At 41.0% G+C, this 17,729-nt stretch overlaps 2 protein-coding genes across 2 annotated transcripts; one reads left to right on the forward strand and one right to left on the reverse strand.

The window, feature by feature from the left end:
• Positions 1-1,165: 1,165 nt before the first annotated feature.
• Positions 1,166-11,478, reverse strand: LOC115793001 (nucleolar and coiled-body phosphoprotein 1-like). The gene is made up of 14 exons (XM_030747688.1): positions 11,331-11,478; positions 10,971-11,026; positions 8,473-8,636; positions 8,222-8,361; positions 5,772-5,886; positions 5,559-5,686; positions 5,323-5,425; positions 4,794-4,937; positions 4,626-4,715; positions 4,309-4,539; positions 2,864-4,105; positions 2,571-2,698; positions 2,406-2,489; positions 1,166-2,276 (listed from the first exon to the last, which is right to left on the reverse strand). The coding sequence occupies exons 1-14, from the start codon at positions 11,439-11,441 to the stop codon at positions 2,118-2,120; spliced, it is 2,895 nt and encodes a 964-aa protein (XP_030603548.1). The 5' UTR covers positions 11,442-11,478; the 3' UTR covers positions 1,166-2,117.
• A 379-nt stretch (positions 11,479-11,857) lies between these two features.
• LOC115793459 (28S ribosomal protein S6, mitochondrial-like) lies at positions 11,858-16,289 on the forward strand. Its single transcript, XM_030748469.1, has 2 exons — positions 11,858-12,303; positions 16,152-16,289. Exon 1 carries the CDS (start codon positions 11,965-11,967, stop codon positions 12,295-12,297), a length of 333 nt encoding a protein of 110 aa, XP_030604329.1. The 5' UTR covers positions 11,858-11,964; the 3' UTR covers positions 12,298-12,303; positions 16,152-16,289.
• Positions 16,290-17,729: the final 1,440 nt, after the last annotated feature.

Consider the following 17,729-nt stretch of genomic DNA (forward strand, 5'->3'; position numbering starts at 1 on the left):
GTAATCAGTTCATGTATAAATATAACATTTCCCTCCTTATGTATACATGTGAACTGTATGAACAGGGTATGTGCTGTTCTTCGAATCTAAGCCTCAAGCTTTTTACACTGAAACCAGCGAGTGGATTATTCATTTGGTCATAATGTCATCCTCTTAAAATAACGGCCTAAGTCTTTTTTTTTTCTTTTCAGGTTTTTCAGAAAAAACAAACTGAACCAAACATTGAAAATATGATTTAGGCAAAAAAATAAAACATTTGTTAAAAAAAAAAAAAATGCCTTAGGGCATTATTTTAAGAGTGTGACAATATACCATTTCCTATCTGCCAGGTATTACGAGTTAATGAAAAAATATACTCTGCAGTGAGAGCTCACCTAGTCAGCTTTTTATGGCGTCCAAATTATTCAGCCTTTCAATCACCTTTCCTACTTAAATATAAGGAGTCGAGGATAAAATTACAAAATAATTTAGGCAGTTTAAAGCCACTGACTAGAGTAATATCTGCCAATCCGAGTCACTGCAATTAATTGACTTTTCACCATAGCCTTTAGAGAGTTTAAGGGGAAAAATTAAATCAGCCATTGTCTGATTCAATCCAGCAACCGTTTGCAGCTGCTGCTGTCGAGAACTGCCAGGTTTTTACTGCCAACGTTCAAAGTCAACTGTTAATGCTTTATAAAAGAAAGATTCATGCAAAATTCACTGTAAAATACAGGTACATTTACACCAATATCTCAGGAAAGCTGGCTGTAGGCAGGTTTTAGTGAGGCTATATCTGCATTTCTTTAAACTGTGATTAATGTATATAGTCTAACAACAGAGCGATAAACATTTCATTTGAGGTTCGAGGTGAGCCGGCCAGATGAGGTCACAGCAGGGAAGTTCCTGGTTCAAACCTCCCTGTAACTTGGTGCCTGTGCTGGTTTCCTCCCAGAGCCCTGTACAGGCTGCGGCCCACATTTTCACTTTATGACAGCTGGGATAAACTTGCCCCCACTCCCACCCACAACCTGAGTTACACAAACTGTATGGAATTGTCTCAATACAGGAAATTAGCTGCTCAGAGTAATCAGGTGACACTTTCCATACAACTACCAAACATGATACTGAGGGCAGTGCTACCCCACTGCCATCTAGTGGGAATTTAACTAACCCTAACCGTCATTGTCCAGTGTGCATGGCAAGAGAAAGCCCTTACTAAAGATTATGATTTAAAATGTGTATTTTCTACACTTTTAACAGCCAATAACAGCAGACCTGCAACAACTTGGCATGTGTAGATACTAAAAATGCTTCCTCTCCACTTCTGTACATTTAATCTGTCAGCTGAGTAAAAAAAAAAAAAACAGGATTTGTCCATGTAACCATCACCAGTATATTTTCTTATTTACAGATTGAGGTGGGGAAAAAAAATGATAGTGGTACACAAAATCTGATAGGATCATCAAATAACTGAAACAAACATAGCATTCAGTTTGAATTATCTACTTGATACCACCAAACAATACAAGGAGAACTGATATCCTAACAGAAGAACCCTATTCAAAAAAAAATTGAGAAACTTCACAGGCCCTCAAAACTGAAATGGAATAAAATGTAATAAATACAGTATAAAACGCTGTTTTAATGTGTAAGTCTCACTGTTAGGTTAAGAGAAAATTCAAACACACCCTGTTCACATTTAACTGTTTACCAAATAAAGTCACTTCAAGAATTCATGTAATCTATTAAAAAAAAGAAAATCATGACTCATGATGAACATGTAAAGATGGATGGCTTTCAGTTACACTTAGTATGAAAGTTTAATGTTACAATCATTTAAGAATAATCAAAAACAAGAAAAAGGGCCAAACATTTTCTCCATTAACCAGGGGCTTGCAGCCACCTAGTGGCTATAAGTAATATAGTTGGGGGCACATTTTCCCTGCTGCCACAGCTCTGCTAAATGTACGTCTCCGTTACAGACTAAAGGCAAGTTGAATCAAAGGGCCAGCTCAGCTCAATACACCATGTTCGGTTAGTGTGCTGCTGCTGGGTGGGTTGGGCAGACAATTTATACTCCTGATCAGTCCGGTTACAGTACAGTTGAAGTGAGAGGGACCAGACTGAGGACTTCCTCACTCGCTGTCAAACTTAATGGAGTTGACTGAGGTGGAGATGGCTCCACCGCGGTAGCTTCCTCTCTTCTTCTTGGTCTTTTCGTGGCGAAATGATTTGCCTTTTGTGAACTTCAGCACTTCATTGGCTTTCTGGCCCCAGTCTCCATTAGCTCCCATCTGAAATGGTGAAGATGGTTTTTTTTGTTTTGTTTTTTTTTTTAAATTGATTGTTGATCAGTCACCTCAACAACTATAACATACAGTACTCCTGATGTAAGAATGGTTAGTAGGATTAAAAGAATTCACCTTTGCCTCAAAAGAGTTGTTTGAGAGGCGGGGGTCCACATCTACGTCCTCCTCTCGTATTCTACGGAAGGGGACGTTTGAAGACTGGAGACAGAAAGTGGCTTCAATCAGCTTTTTTCAACTCAGTTTAAATTGAGTTTAAATCTAGCCTCATGTAGGTCTTACCTTCTTACTGGCTTTAGGGAAAGTCTGTGGTGTGGTTGTGGCTATCTTGCTTTTTGGTGTCGTCAGTTCATTTTCTGTCTCTTCACTTTCTGATGATTCTTCATCCTTTTTTCTCTTTCCATTAGTGCCTGTATGAGGAAAAGGTGCTCATACTTAGTCAACACTGCAACCGTTCCATTAAAAATTAAACCCTTAAGAGGACCATAAGGGTAAAAAGCAATACAAATCAAACTGAGTGATAACAGTTCATTTCCCTGTTTAATGACAAGATGATTTTCATGTTTGAGTCTTACTGTTTATTATTGGGGTGTTGGGTGCAGTGGCTGCTTTACGTGGCGCTTCGTCCTCTTCAGATGAACTCTCTGAGGAGCTGCTACTGCTCGTTTTAGGTTTAGCTGCTGGAGCAGCTTTTGTACTTCCTTTGCTGGGCTCTTCATCCTCTTCAGAGCTGCTGTCACTGGATGAGGACTCTGGCTTTGCTGCAACCTTCGCTGATGCCGCAGTCTTGGGAGTTCCCGTCTTGCTGTTGGTAACTGTAGGCTTAGCTACAGGGGTCTCTGTCTCTGAATCAGAGCTATCTGTGGAATCTGAGCTACTCTCCTCTGCTTTTTTTGCTGAAGCCACAGCTGCCTTTTTGACTGCAGGTGCTGCCTTTGTGGCACTAGCTGCAGGGGCAGCTTTCTTGGCTGCAGCTGGAGCTTGTTTCTTTGGCGCTTCATCCTCTGAGTCTGAGCTGTCAGAGTCAGAGCTGCTTTCTTCTGCAGCAGCTTTCTTAGCTGCAGGAGTAGCTGGCTTTGATGCTGGTGGTGGCTTGGTCTTAGCTGGCTCTTCCTCATCCTCAGAGGAGGACTCGGAGCTGCTCTCTTTCAACACAGGCTTTCCTGCAGGTGTAGCAGGTTTTGAGGCTGGGGTAGCGGCTTTAGCTGCTGCAGGTTTAGCCTTGGCTGGCTGCTCTTCATCTTCAGAGGAAGAATCAGAGTCAGAGCTGCTTTCTTCTGCAGCAGCTTTCTTAACTGCAGGAGTAGCAGGCTTTGAAGCTGGCGTTGCAGGCTTAGCTGCTGTTGGCTTGGCCTTAGCTGCAGGTGTAGCAGGCTTTGAAGCCGGCGTTGCAGGCTTAGCCACTGTTGGCTTGGCCTTAGCTGGTTCTTCCTCTTCTGAAGATGAGTCTGAGTCAGAGCTGCTTTCTGCTGCAGGAGCAGCAGGCTTAGCTGCAGGAGTAGCAGGCTTTGAAGCTAGGATGGGCCGTTTCGCTGCTGTTATCTTAGTCTTAGCAGGCTCTTCATCTTCGGAAGAGGAGTCAGAGTCTGAACTGCTCTCTGCTGCTGCAGGCTTTGCTGCAGGGACAGCAGGCTTTGAAGCTGGGGTAGTTTTAGCTGCAGGCTTGGCTTTCACAGGCTGTTCCTCATCCTCAGAGGAGTCCTCTGATTCAGAGCTGGTCTCTGCTGCCTTGGCTTGAGGCTTAGAAGCTGCAAGTGGGGTTGCAGTTTTGGTTGCAGGTTTTGTTGGGGCCTCATCCTCAGAGCTGCTATCTGAATCTGGGAAGCAAAACCAATAGTTTCATGAAAGTTTGGAAACAACATAGGAATAATAACAAATGATATTAAGTCATAATTGACAACTCCTGAGTGTAGGCATGTAGCTCAACACCAACTAGAAGAACTAAGTCAAGGTATAACAAAATATGCATCTCACTTACAGAAATACTGAGTTCAAATACCCAAAATGTGGCATCTCCTACCTGAGGACTCGTCTTTCTGAGCTGGAGTAGTCTTGGCAGGTGCAGCTTTAGCTGTGGGCTTCTTTGCGGCCTCCTCCTCTGAACTGGAGTCCTCTGACGAGGAGTCATCTTTAGCAGATTTAGCAGGAGCCACTTTTGTTGCAGGGCTCTTCACCTCTTTAGCTGGAGCAGGTTTGACTGGGGCTGCTTTAACTGCAGGCTTCTTGGCCTCCTCCTCATCTGAGCTTGAATCTAGAAAGAAACAGACATTTATAAACATTCACCGTCACAGACTCATCACTTCAAAATGGGAAATGAGTGGAATTTGTGAACATTACCAGAGCTCTCTGAGCTGGACTCCTGCTTCTTTGCAGCAGGTTTAGATGCACCAGGTCTGGCAGCAGGTGTCTTTGCAGGGGTAGGTTTTGCTGTGACAGTTAAAATGCTGTTAGACATCAAACTGAAATCACCAAGAGGTCAAGGTGAGAAAGACGAGAACCACTTACATGCCACTTTCTTCTTCTTCTCCTCATCTTCATCGCTGCTGTCATCACTGCTGTCTGAAGAGTCGCTGTCCTTAGCCTTGCTTGCTGCTGATGCAGCAGGAGCTTTCTGGATTGAAGCAGGAGGTGGGACTGCACTGTATGCTCCTACAGGACAAAGATAGCTCATCAGAATCAAAACAAATACAACATTTTAACCACAGATTGTTCCAGGGATGACCAGGCGAACAGCTCGAGTTTTTTTTTTTTCCCCAGAGTTAGAGCCATCAATTGGGGTCATGATCATGAAAGACAAAGGCTTTAGATTGTTTTTTTTTTTACTGCTGTAAGTAATATGAACTTAATCTAACTTATTTTTCATGTAGCTGTTAAATTCAGGCACATCAGCTAAAAGGACATTAAATATGTAGATTGGGACTAAATCCCTTCCAATTTTTGTTGCTGTTTCATGTCTCCCTCACCTCTTTTAAACTAAGACATTTAGGTTGCTACTCTGCAGCTTGTGTGGTTGTAAACAAGCATGAAACCACACCTGCTTTGGGTTTTTTGCTGGGAGGAGCCTCATCTTCTGATGACGAGTCTTCACTGCTCGATTCAGCAGGAGCTTTCTTTACCGGGGCAGATTTGACTGGAGCCTAACAGGACACATGAAAGTAAGCCGTTAATATCTGCTGTATGCATCTGCCCGCTAAAAGCCACATTTCACATATAGTGAGTGGAGACAATTAGTAATAAATTATAAAGCTATAACCAGATGGTCCTGTATACCTTGGCTGGTGCTTCATCTTCAGAATCTGAAGAGCTGTCTTCACTGCTGCTGCTCTCCTGCTTCTTCTGAGCTGCACCTTTAGCAGGAACGGCTGCTTTGGGTGTTGTGACTCCACCAGCCTTGGGTTCTGTTATTCAGAAATACATAAAGCAAATTAAGTAACAACCTTTCCATAATCTTAAGTTTAGACAAATTACTGGATATAAACTTACTCGGTGCAGGAGCTCTAGCAGGCTGTTCTTCTTCAGAGTCAGATTCTTCACTGCTGGAGCTGCTGTCCTTTTTCCTTGCGCTGCCTGCAGCTGCTGCAGGTTGCTTCACAGCCACCTACAAACAGACACTGCATTTTAATAACAGCATAACAGGCAACATCTTGTGGCAATGACAAAAGACGTTTCTCAATATGCATACTTGTGAAACGTCATCAGTCTCAGCCCAAGTACTGTTCCAATTCAAAGTCCGCATCAAGGCAAGTATGCTCAAAATACTTGAAAAAAATCTAATTATAAAGTTAAGCTTCATAACTGGATAGTTTTATTAAACATTAATTTCTCACTGAAAAGCTTTAAGTATATTTGGAAATGAATCATCATCATCATTCATCTTTATTCCCTGATGTAAATAAAAAAAAAAAAAGTAACTAACATTAAAAAATATTTTAATCAGGGGAGGAAGGTGAGCCTTTTCACCAGTAGCAGAAACATCAGCGCAGCATGCTGATGCTGTTTGTGGAGATCCTGAAGACCAGAAATGGCCAAATTATGTTTTTAATATTTATTCAGCTCTATTCTAAACACCAACTGTCTGTTCTAAGTGTTGAGTCTTCTGGAATAAAGTTAAAATCATTTTAACATCTGACCTGTTTTTTGTTCAGTCAGCAGCGTGAGCTGTGTATACATGTATAATGTTTTATTCAGTTTAACTTTTAATAGCTGAGCATTTTGCCAAAGTGCCTTTAAAAAAAACACTTAAAAATAATTATTTTTTAAAGAGCATTAGGCGTATCATGGGCATTACATTGTAAATTAATCACAGTGAATTTAAACTGGAAGGTGGTAAAAACACTGAAGCTGAGCTGTGATGTCATCAAGTATGCTGGTGTTCCAATTGTTCGAGTCCCTCCTTCCTCGAGAAGTCTGGACTCCGTGTGAACTTCCCAAATATGAACTAGAAAAAGCATTTCCTGAAGAAAATGCACTGTGAATGCTGCAAGCTGAAAGATTGCAGCTGAAATGCTAAGAAATGCTTGAAAGAGCTGAAACTTTATTTGCTGAATGAGCTTCAACAGCTGAACTGCTGAAAGGCTTGGCTTTATTTTAAAGCTTAAATGGTGTCTCTAGCTGAAATGCCAGGAAATGCTCCAAAGAGCTTAAATCTGGCTGAAAGAGTTTAAGCTGGTGAATGAATGCTCAATGGAAAATTTTTAAAGTTTGGAGTAAAGTGGGACTTGAACCTGCTCTGTCTGCTTGTTGTGCAGTGATGGTCCCCTTTTCTACCACTGAGCCAACAGTAGTGTCACACAAGCAGTGAGGTTTGCAAGCATACATATTGGAGAGCTCTCCCAAGCTGAATGCTTGTAAATGCGCCAATTGAAAACACCTGCCAGGTGCACTGCTTACCTGCTGAGATGCATGCGCACTGTCAAATTTGCCTCGGCGCACCTGTCAAATAACTGCTTCTAAGTCAAAAACCGTAGCTCCTATCAAAATCATTTTTGAACTGTGAGCGTCACAAGGACCTGCTCTAAACAGTGGTGTAATTTTTATTTTCCTGGGCTCAAAAGTGTGGCCGTGGGAGCAGTTTGAAAAAGGTGCTCATTTCTGCTTTGGAGAAAATCACCTCTCTGAAATTACTATGGAGGTTAATGAAGGAGTTGGAAGGTACTCCCTCTGTTTGAACGCTTACAGTTTAAAAAGTGTACATTTGACAGGGTTTAGAGACACATTGTTTGCAAGTAGAGAAGCAGCTCTACATTTTGAGCATAAAATGATGGCTGTAGCGCAAAGAGTGTGGACACAGTGGCAGTTTAAAAATAAATTTTCCACCTGAAAGTTTTGAAGTCTCCCACTCTACTAATCAGGCTCCCACTCTAGAAAACGCAATACACAACCACTATAAACTCTGAAACGGCTGAAAAAACACCTTAAACTTAAACGCTCACTGTGCTTAAACTGTAAAAGATTTTGAAACACCAAGTAATAGCTGAATAGCTGAAAGGCTTGGCTTCATTTTAAAGCTTAAATGGTTTTTCTAGCTGAAAGTATGCTGAAGTTATTAGCTTTTAAATCCTGAAAGGATTTGAAAAGGATTTGAAACTTCCCCATTCATTTTGAATGGCAAAAATGAAGATTATAAAAAGTTCAACATCTTAAAAAGTATAAAGGTTACAAAAAAGAAAAGTAATAGCACAAATCTCCAGAACAGGCTGAACGTTTTGATACCAGAACGGTGTCTGTAGCCCAAACACTGCTTGAGTTTTTAAGCGACCGAAGGTTTTTGGAGTACAAGAACAATACTGTGAATGCTTTGCAGCATTCACAGTAATGAATGCTTTGCAGCATTCACAGTAATGAATGCTTTGCAGCATTCACAGTAACTAGCAAGTGCAAACTTGAGTACTGAGAAACTATCATGAATGTATAATTCTGATGTTTCCTCCTACCTTTGTGGCAGCCTTTGCAGGAGCCTTCTCCTCCTCAGAGTCACTGCTAGAGTCTTCACTGCTGCTGGACGCAGCTTTAGCAGCTCCTGCTGCAGCTTTAGCAGCTCCTGCTGCAGCTTTAGCAGGGCCCTTGCTGGCTGCTAAAATGTAGATTGAGGAAAAATGTTATTTCACGAGGCTTCAGAATGACATGTCACTAGCAGAATTCAGCCATCCTTCTCAGTTATCCACGTCAATTATGAAAGTCTTACCTGCAGGAGCTGCTTTACTTTGTTTCACGTCAGCCTGTTCATCCTCACTGCTCGAGTCTTCACTGCTGGAACTCTCTTTACTGGATTTTGTCTTCTTTGCTGATGGACCGTTGGCATCTTTGGCCCAGTTAGAAGGTACTTTTCGTTTTTTGGCTTCAGGAGACCTTGTTAAATCAAGTGAGTTTCAGTGATATAGCCCATAATTTACACAAAATACAGAATGTGCAACACCACTTCTACTCCCAGTAAAGAGCCTTCAGTGAGAATTTAAATAAATAAATGGAAGGCACTCCCTCTCCCAGAGTGGACAGATATGAAGAGAATGTCGTGTGTACAGTGTTGATGGATATAGTGAAATAAGAGGCCAGAAACATACATGAATGACATTAAAGAGAATCTGACCTAAACAGAAAACACTTATAATTTGTAAAATAACAATAAACTTAGATTATATTTGTAAGTATAACAAGTTTTCACCCAAAACTGAACACAAGAAACAAACCCTACTGAGACTGAATAGGCCCTTGGATGCTGGGACAGCGACAGTAAAGACTTTATGTTTAACCCTCCTGTTACGTTTGTTTCTCAGGAACAGCAATGATGTTCCTGGGTCAGTTTGACCTGGGGTATGTTTTAATTATCCAAAGTATCAAATTTATGATACACATTGTTTATATCTCATTAACTCCATTACTATCATTTCAATCAATATTTAGTTTAGCTGTGTTCTTTACCTCCCACAAATCAAAGTTCAATGAGGATAATTCACACATTTTTCATAAATTTTTTTTTTTTTTAACTGTAGACTGGAAAAACCTAAATACATGCCTGACATACAGATTTAGGATTTTCTTTTCTTCTTATGAAGTGATTTTCATGAATTGGTAGTTCTGTTCAGGGTCGAATTGAGCCGGTGACTTAAAATCAAGACAAATGAATCATGAGGACTTGTACTGAAAATAAACTTTATTTAAGCACCATTTTAGAACCACAAATTAACATTTAGCTTGTTTGGAAGGCATATATTGTCTCTGAATGCCAACAGCATTTTCCACTGTGACATTAGGACCTGGGTTATAGAGTAGTGGAAAATGCTCTACCAACTTGTCCCACACTGTCCTAATAGGTGCCAGCTTGTCTCTCTCCTGTCTGACAGACCTCATCTCAGATGATCAAATCGGATTACACTGGAGAAAATATGAAAAGTCTCCGGAGCAATTGTGGCACAAGATAAAGCCCTGCCTGTCTCTGCATCCCACAGACTGGCTGTTGATTCATCCTTTGGCTTATAGACAGCACCCAAGATGAGGAGTCCCAAATGCATGTAAATGCATTTTATCCAGCTCCTTCCACTTCTCCAAATCACACCTTAGGTTTTGCATGACCAGCTTACAAAGCTGACTTGATGTCTGCCACACAAGTCAGTGGCATTTTAATGTGCCCTTATACTGTCTGTTATGTTTTCTGCAGCCAATGTAAACTATAGTGCCAGAGGTATTCACTCAGCCATCCAAATCATTGAATTCAGGTTTTCCAATCACTTCCATGGCCACAGGTGTATAAACCAAGCACCTAGGCATGCAGACAGCTTCTACAAACATTCTTTTTAAAGGTGCTCAGTGAATTCTAGTGTCATACTGTTATAGGATGCCACCTCTGCAACAAGTCCAGTCATAAAATTGCCTCACTACTAAATATTCCACAGGCAGCTGTTGCTGGTATTATAACAAAATGGAAATGATTGGGAACAGCAGCAACTCAGCCACAAAGTTGTAGGCTGCATAAAATCAAAGTGGGGTCCGTGGATGCTGAGGCACATAAGTGTGCAGAGGTTGTCTCTACAGACCTCCAAACTTCATGTGGCCTTCAGATTATCTCAAGAACAGTGTGTTGAGAGCTTCATGGAATGGGTTTCCACGACCAAGCAGCTGCATCCAAGCCTTACATCACCAAGCACAGTGTCCCACGCATTGGTGCATGGTAACAGAAAAAGTTCCTGTATTCTCACACTTTACAGATGAGGTCAACAGAACAGGAAGAGAGTGTGTGTGAGAAACTGGGTTGAATATGAACGTGTCATAGTTTCAAAAATAAAGAAAAAAAAGAAAAGAAAAATTGTATTGGACACTTCTGACCTTTTTAACCTCCACTTTGACTGCCAGGTCAAATTGACCCAAACAGCATCAATATAATATAAAGATGCAGGGAGGTGAGGGGTACAAATATATAAAATGAACAATTTTCAGTTTATATGTTGATTACATTTAATAAGCCGAACAGACGATGTTTCATATTGTAAAAATACTTGTTAACTATTTTAGATCGTTTAACTTTTAAATGCGTCAATCTGACCCGCAATAAAGCAGGAGCACTAAAAGGAACATCCTTATCGAGCCATAAAGTCAGCTTATTCACGTGTCCCACTTTTTATGAAATCTAAAGAACTAAAAAAAAAAAAAAATAAAGTCACTGTACAAAACTGTGAATCAGCAACTCACTTCACCCAGAAGTTGTAGATATTGACGAGGTTCTCTTCATTTTGATCTTGCGGAGCCTACAAAGAAACACGTTAAGACACAACTCAGTAATTCCTTCCAGCTCTTTAAGTGTGTCATTAAAAAAATCAACATATTGTTATTTAAAAGGTGTATTTAATAACTGTAGCATTTACACTTAAACACAAGCAGACCATTCATTAGTTGAAGAACAAGTTACAGTTGATCCACGTGCTACGTTCACCGGCTACCCTCTCTCCGGGTACCTGTACATATTTACCCCTCGCGCCACCTGGACTTAATAAACAGTACCAGCACCAGGACGACGCAGTAACACACCACCACACCGCCTGAGCTACTCACCACTTTAGTCTGCTTCAGGAACTCCTGAGCCGCCTTGGTGAACTTGTTTTCCAGCAGAAATGAGTACACGCATTTGAAGAGATCACTCGGGACCGACTTTTCCGCCGCCATCTTCACCACGCTTTTTCTGGAAAAGGAAGTGACGGAACCCGTCACTTGTGGGCATGTGCGCAGGCGCTTAGTGACGACGTAACATTAAGAAAGCTTTATAAAGAGGGTGCTAAATCACGCTTTTTGTTAACAAATAACTATATAAATCATTATAATTCCACCGAGTTATTTTCCTAAAAATAGAGCTTTAAAATGCTACACCTTTATATTTGAAATATCTCAAATGGAGAATTGATAATGCCTTGATATGTCGAATAAGATGCGTATTTTTACTATTGAATTGTACTTCTTTACAGCCTTAATCCCACCGTCTTGATTTTGTTTTTTGTTTGTTTGTTCTTAGAAATGACTCCTTTTATTTATATTTCACAAACCATGTTGAGGCCCACATAGGCGCACATTAAATACGTCATCACCAAGGACCTTTTACGTCCCTCGTGTCATAACATGTCGTCTTTGAGTTGATGTCTGTCTACTTCCAGCAGAATTAACCGTGTGAGTCGGGTAGTACTTTGCTGCAGCCATGCCTCGATACGAGCTGGCCCTGATCCTGAAGCAGATGCAGCGGCCGGAGACGGCGGCAGCCCTGCGGCGGACGGTGGGGACTTTGATGGAGCGGGGAGCGTTGGTGAGAGACCTGGAGAATTTGGGAGAGAGACGGCTGCCCTACAGAATGACCAAACACAACCAGAGGCACAGCCGGGGGACCTACTTTCTGGTGGATTTCTACGCAGCTCCCAGCATACTCACGGGTTTTATGGATCACCTGCACCGTGATGTAGACGTTGTGAGGCCCACTGTGCTGAAGAAAGACACCCACGTCCCCCACAGAAACTGCTGTGGCCCCCAGAAGTGATTTAATGTAAGGAATAATGGAGGTGTGGCAAGTCATTGGTGCTAAAAATGAAACAAAGTCCTGTTTTATCACCAGGAGAGATGTTTTCACGAATACCTGAAGTGTTCCACGCGTGTATCTTGGGCTGTGAAGTACTGCTACTAAAACAGAACCGCATGCCTGCTACTGCAGTTTAATGTAGAGCTCAAAGTGATGACCAGAAAATCAACCATTATAGTTGAATCATTAAATTTTTTAGGCGAAGCATTATTGTTCAGGTACAGTCCAAGAGGCAATGCATGGCTTAAAATACCCTAAAGTATTTATTTGTGAGCAGCCATTTCAGAGGAAAAATTCTGATACTGACTGCTGGTTTTGCAGTAGTTGGCAAATTATCTCCTATTTCTTTTGTCTGCTTAAAGCTACACACACACACACACTGTGGGCTGTGGAGGGGAATGAACCTCATGAATGTGTCAATAGAAGTCTGGTAGCTTTTGTATTTGGATGAACTGGCCCTGTAAGCAGCCCAGAGAGCGCTATAACACTGTATTTGAGGGGAAATATCACTTCTGTCCTAAGATAATAATGTACTGAAAATAATTCATTCATTACCTTTTTTTAAGTTATTGATTTATTTTAGTAATTGCAGGTGTTTTTTTATTTTATTTTTTATTTTTATAATATTCACAGCAACTCAACCTGCATTATATTGCCAAAAGTGTTCATTCAGCCATCCAAATCATTGAATTCAGGTGTTCCAGTCACTTCCATGGCCACAGGTGTAAAAACCAAGCATCTAGGCATGCAGACTGCTTCTATAAGTATCTGTGAAAGAATGGGTCACTCTCAGGAACTCAGTGAATTTGAGTTTGGTACCACTGAACAACAAGTCCAGCTGTGAAATTTCCTCACTAATAAGAGTGGAAGTGATTGGGAATGACAGCAACTCAGCCACATAGTGGTAGGCTACGTAAAATCACAGAGCAGGGTCAGCCGATGATGTGGCGCTTTGTGTGCCGAGGTCACCAACTTTCTGCAGAATCTATCAATACAGACCTCCAAACTTCATGTGGTCTTCAGATCAGCTCAAGAAACTTGGGTAGAGAGCTGTAAAGCAGTGGAGACGTGTTTTCTGGAGTGACCAATCACACTTCACCATCTGAGGAGAACAGTACTTGCCTGACTGCATTGTGCCAAGTGTAAAGTTTGGTGGAGGGGGGATTATGGTGTGGTGTTGTTTTTCAAGAATTGGACTCGGCCCCTTAGTTCCACTGAAAGGAACTCTTAATGTTTCAGGATACCAAAACATTTTGGACAATTTGATGCTCCCAACTTTGTGGGAACAGTTTGGGGATGGCCCCTTCCTGTTGCAGCATGACTGCACACCAGTGCACAAAACAAGGTCCATAAGATAAGATAGTGTTTATTTGTCACATGCGCAGTTATACACAGTACAATGCACAGTGAAATGTATTTTGTACCTGCAACCATATATACACACACATATAAATAAGAAGAATAAAAATAAAAATAAGTAATTCACACTATACACTATATACTATACACTATACACACTTTTACATGGAATTATAGAATATTATAATATTTACATTGTACAATAATAGTCCAGTTAGGGCTCAGAGTTGAGCAGACGGATGGCTTGTGGGTAAAAACTCTTCTTCAACCTTTCAGTCTTAGCCCTCAGGCAGCGGTAACGCCGGCCTGATGGGAGCAGGGAGAAGAGAGAGTGTCCGGGGTGGCTGGGCTGTTTTAGGATCTTCATGGCCCTCAGCCTGCACTGCTTGGTGTAAATGTCCTGCAGGTTGGGGAGGGTGGTTCTGATGGTCCGTTCAGCTGAACGAACCACCCTTTTTAGAGCCATGAAGTCCTGCTTGGTGCAGTTTCCCATCCAGGTGGTGATGCTCCCACGCATGATGCTCTCGATGGTGCAGGTGTAAAAGTTCCTGAGCACCTTGAGTGGGAGCTTGAAGTCTCTCAGCCGCCTGAGGAGGTAGAGACCCTGTCTGGCCTTCTTCACAGTGATGTTAATGTGATGAGTCCAGGACAGGTCCTGTGAGATGGTCACTCCCAGGTATTTGAAAGTGTCCACTCTTTCCACCTCAGCACCACTGATGACAAGTGGATGGTAGTCCCTCTGCTACTTCCTGCTGAAGTCCACAATCAGTTCCTTCGTTTTGCTGACGTTGAGCAGGAGGTGGTTCTCCCGGCACCATTTCTCCAGGCGGGAGACCTCTCTCCTGTAGGGTGTCTCTTCATTGTGGGAGATCAGTCCCACAACAGCAGTGTCGTCAGCAAACTTGATGATGACGTGCTGTAAAGGGTGGGCTGACATCATATTAAACCCTATGGATTAAGAATGGGATGTCACTCAAGTTTATATGCGTGTGAAGGCAGATGAGCGACTACGTCTGGCAGTATAGTGTAACTACCACTCCTGATACTGGTTCCAGGTGGTTGCTGTGCCCTGCAGTCCCAACAGTCTTTCAAGGTTTCTAGATCAGTCTAGCTGTTGCAGTGGTTAAAATAAAGTTATCGCATCATAAATAGGAACCTAATCCATGTAATGGACTTACAGACTTTATTGAAAAGGGCTTTCGTGACATATTTAAAAGTAGTGTGCAGTATAACCCTATAATATGCAACTTTGTTACTTTACAACAAGTTCATCTCACTCGTATGGTTGTTGTGGAAAACTGAAGATTAGGTTATTTATACAGACCAAAGATGCCCTGTCATATTTTGCCTTGCATGCAGTTGTCATTGTTGAGCCAGGATTGAAATGATGGGTTTTTTCCAGAAAGGTGGGAAAACCACGTTAATACTTTTAAAAATATTGATCTCCCCCCGTGTCTCTTGAAAATAGATGAGCACCCCCTTTCCTCCCTCTATCAATCTATCTCAAACTGATATATTGAGACACACGCACACATACACGTGATATTACACCAGCTTTACAACTTATATATTACCACACGTATGTGTGATAGTCCAATAATGTCCAATAATTACAGTTTATTGATACATTGTTCAGCCTCAACTAATAAATGAGTAACTGTATTCTTTCCCTGAGAAGTCATCAATTGAGCTGTTAGTTAAAATGCTATAATTAAAAAGAACTGAGGTGGAGGGGATTTTACCATTAAAAGTGACCTGGCCTAAAATGTGCCACTTGTGTGGGTGGAGGTCATTTAGCAGAAGCCAGTATTGCCATCATCAGTTTCATAACAGAGTGGTCTTCTTAGTATGCTGGCTTCACATATATCTCATAATGTCAGTGTGTGGACCTAAAGGGAACAAAGATGCACTCTTGTTGGGAGGAAATAAATAAACTTCCCCACTTAATTAGCTCTTAGATGTCCTTCTAGTTAAGAGGTGAATGCTTTTTTTTGATAACACTTTAGTCTTGATGTAATAAAGGAGAGGCTTCAGATTCTTCCACAGTCTGAAATACTTCTGATGGTAAAAGAAAAAAAAAAAAACAGGCTTGTTGATTGAGAGAGATAGACAGTAAAAAAATATCATACCAAAGACATACTTCACCACAGGACTACGTGTGTGAACTTTTACTGCACTAACAGGAACCACAGGAATGGAAGTTTGTACACACAGAACTTATGATAAACTGCACAAGCTGCTTTTCTTGATTCGTGACCATATTAATAAGCATAATGTGGTGGACTTCCTTACACTACATGAACACACCATACTCAAATATTGATATCGGTAGCGTGTTCAATATGCACTCACTCAACATTTTTTAAGTGTCATTTATCTTCGGTTCATGGAGGTCATGCTGTGCTGACTCTGCTGTAACTTAGTCCTACATCATGTTTGTTCTCTCTCTTTTACAGGTTCTCACAGCTCATATCCAGAAGATGAATCATGTGACGCTTCCCTCTTTCACCTATTTCAACAGCTATTCAATAGCCGTGGGCCTGAAATTGGCTATAATATCACATGTCATAATAAACTGCTGTTTTCTATCTAGTTTGCACTTTTCTTTGATTCTTTTTTTGTTAAGCATATAAGATACTGTGTTTCACATGATGGTTAGTCATGCAATGGAAGTTTCACTTCACTTCCTTTTTTGGTTTTTCCAGTTTTACTTTTTTTTTTTTCTCACCATTAAACTTGATCAGTGACCTCTGAGGGGGGAAAAAAAGCAGATTTTTAAAAATTTTTTTTTTTTTTTAAATAAATAGAAATTGAGCTGTCTTTTCATCCCTGCATAATTTCAACTTCTTGTTGCTACTGTGTTTTCCTGGGACTTTCTTGCCTCCTTGCTGAGCTTTATTTATTGGTGTAAAAACCAAGCACCTAGGCATGCAGACTGCTTCTACAAGCATCTGTGAAAGAATGGGTCGCTCTCAGGAGCTCTGAACTCCAGCATGTTATCGTGATAGGATACTACCTGTGCAACAAGTCCAGTTGTGAAGTTGACTCGCTGCTAAATATTCCAGTCAGCTGTTAGTGGTATTATAACATAGTGGAAGCAATTTGGTGGTAGACCACGTAAAATGACAGAGTGGGGTCAGTGAATGCTGAGGCCCATAGTGTGCAGAGGTCGCCAACTTGCTGCAGTCAGTTGCTACAGACCTCCAAACTTCATGTGGCCTTGAGATTAGCTCAAGAACAGTGTATAAAGATCTTTGTGGAATGGGTTTCCATGTCCACGCAGCTGCATCCAAGCCTTACATCATTAAGCACAGTGCAAAGTGTTGGATGCCACCACTGGACTCTAGAGCAGCCAACAATCATCAAAAAATGAGTTAAGTATAAAAATTCACAAAGAAAGAATAATATATAATCCTTAACTGCACCCAAGAGTAAATCAATTAAATGTGCACTATTAAGCATTTGGTCTCTCTCTACTAAGTCTCTGTTAGTAAATGATTTAATAATTTATCAACAAATTGATTTATTCTGCCTTACAGAAACCTGGTTACAGCAGGATGAATATGTTAATTTAAATTAATCAACACCCTTGAGTCATACTGTCAGAATCCTCGAAGCATTCATTTTAAATCCTGACTCTTAGCTCTGTACAACCTAGTTGGAAAAGTCAAAAACCAGTTTTAGCTGTTGTTCTCTATCATCCACCTGGCTCTTACTCAGAGATTATATGTGATTTCTCAGACTTTTTTATCTGATTTAGTGCCTAAGTTCAGATAAAAATAATTATAGTCAGTGATTTTAACCTCCAAATAGATGCTGAAATGACAGCCTCGCCATTGCATTTGATCTATTATTAGACTCCACTGACTTCTCTCAAAATGTAAGTGAATCATGCTGGATCTTGTTCTAGTACATCACATAGAAACTGAACATTTCACAGTATTCCCTGAAAATCCTCTGGTCTGATCATTTCACAGAAGTGGGGAATAAATGTCGTTACAGTAGATCCCTTTCTGAAAGTGCTGTAACTAAGT

This window comes from Archocentrus centrarchus, chromosome 15, assembly GCF_007364275.1.
Source record: "Archocentrus centrarchus isolate MPI-CPG fArcCen1 chromosome 15, fArcCen1, whole genome shotgun sequence".
Lineage (NCBI taxonomy): Eukaryota > Metazoa > Chordata > Actinopteri > Cichliformes > Cichlidae > Archocentrus > Archocentrus centrarchus.

Bases quoted from the DNA above. Each gene is read 5' to 3' on its own strand.
- LOC115793001 (XM_030747688.1), bottom strand. From the start codon at position 11,441: ATGGCGGCGGAAAAGTCGGTCCCGAGTGATCTCTTCAAATGCGTGTAC. The intron at 11,027-11,330 runs GTGAGTAGCTCA...GTTTCTTTGTAG, and splicing joins TCCTGAAGCAGACTAAAGTG to GCTCCGCAAGATCAAAATGA. The intron at 8,637-10,970 runs GTGAGTTGCTGA...TGATTTAACAAG, and splicing joins ATCTACAACTTCTGGGTGAA to GTCTCCTGAAGCCAAAAAAC.
- LOC115793459 (XM_030748469.1), top strand. From the start codon at position 11,965: ATGCCTCGATACGAGCTGGCCCTGATCCTGAAGCAGATGCAGCGGCCG.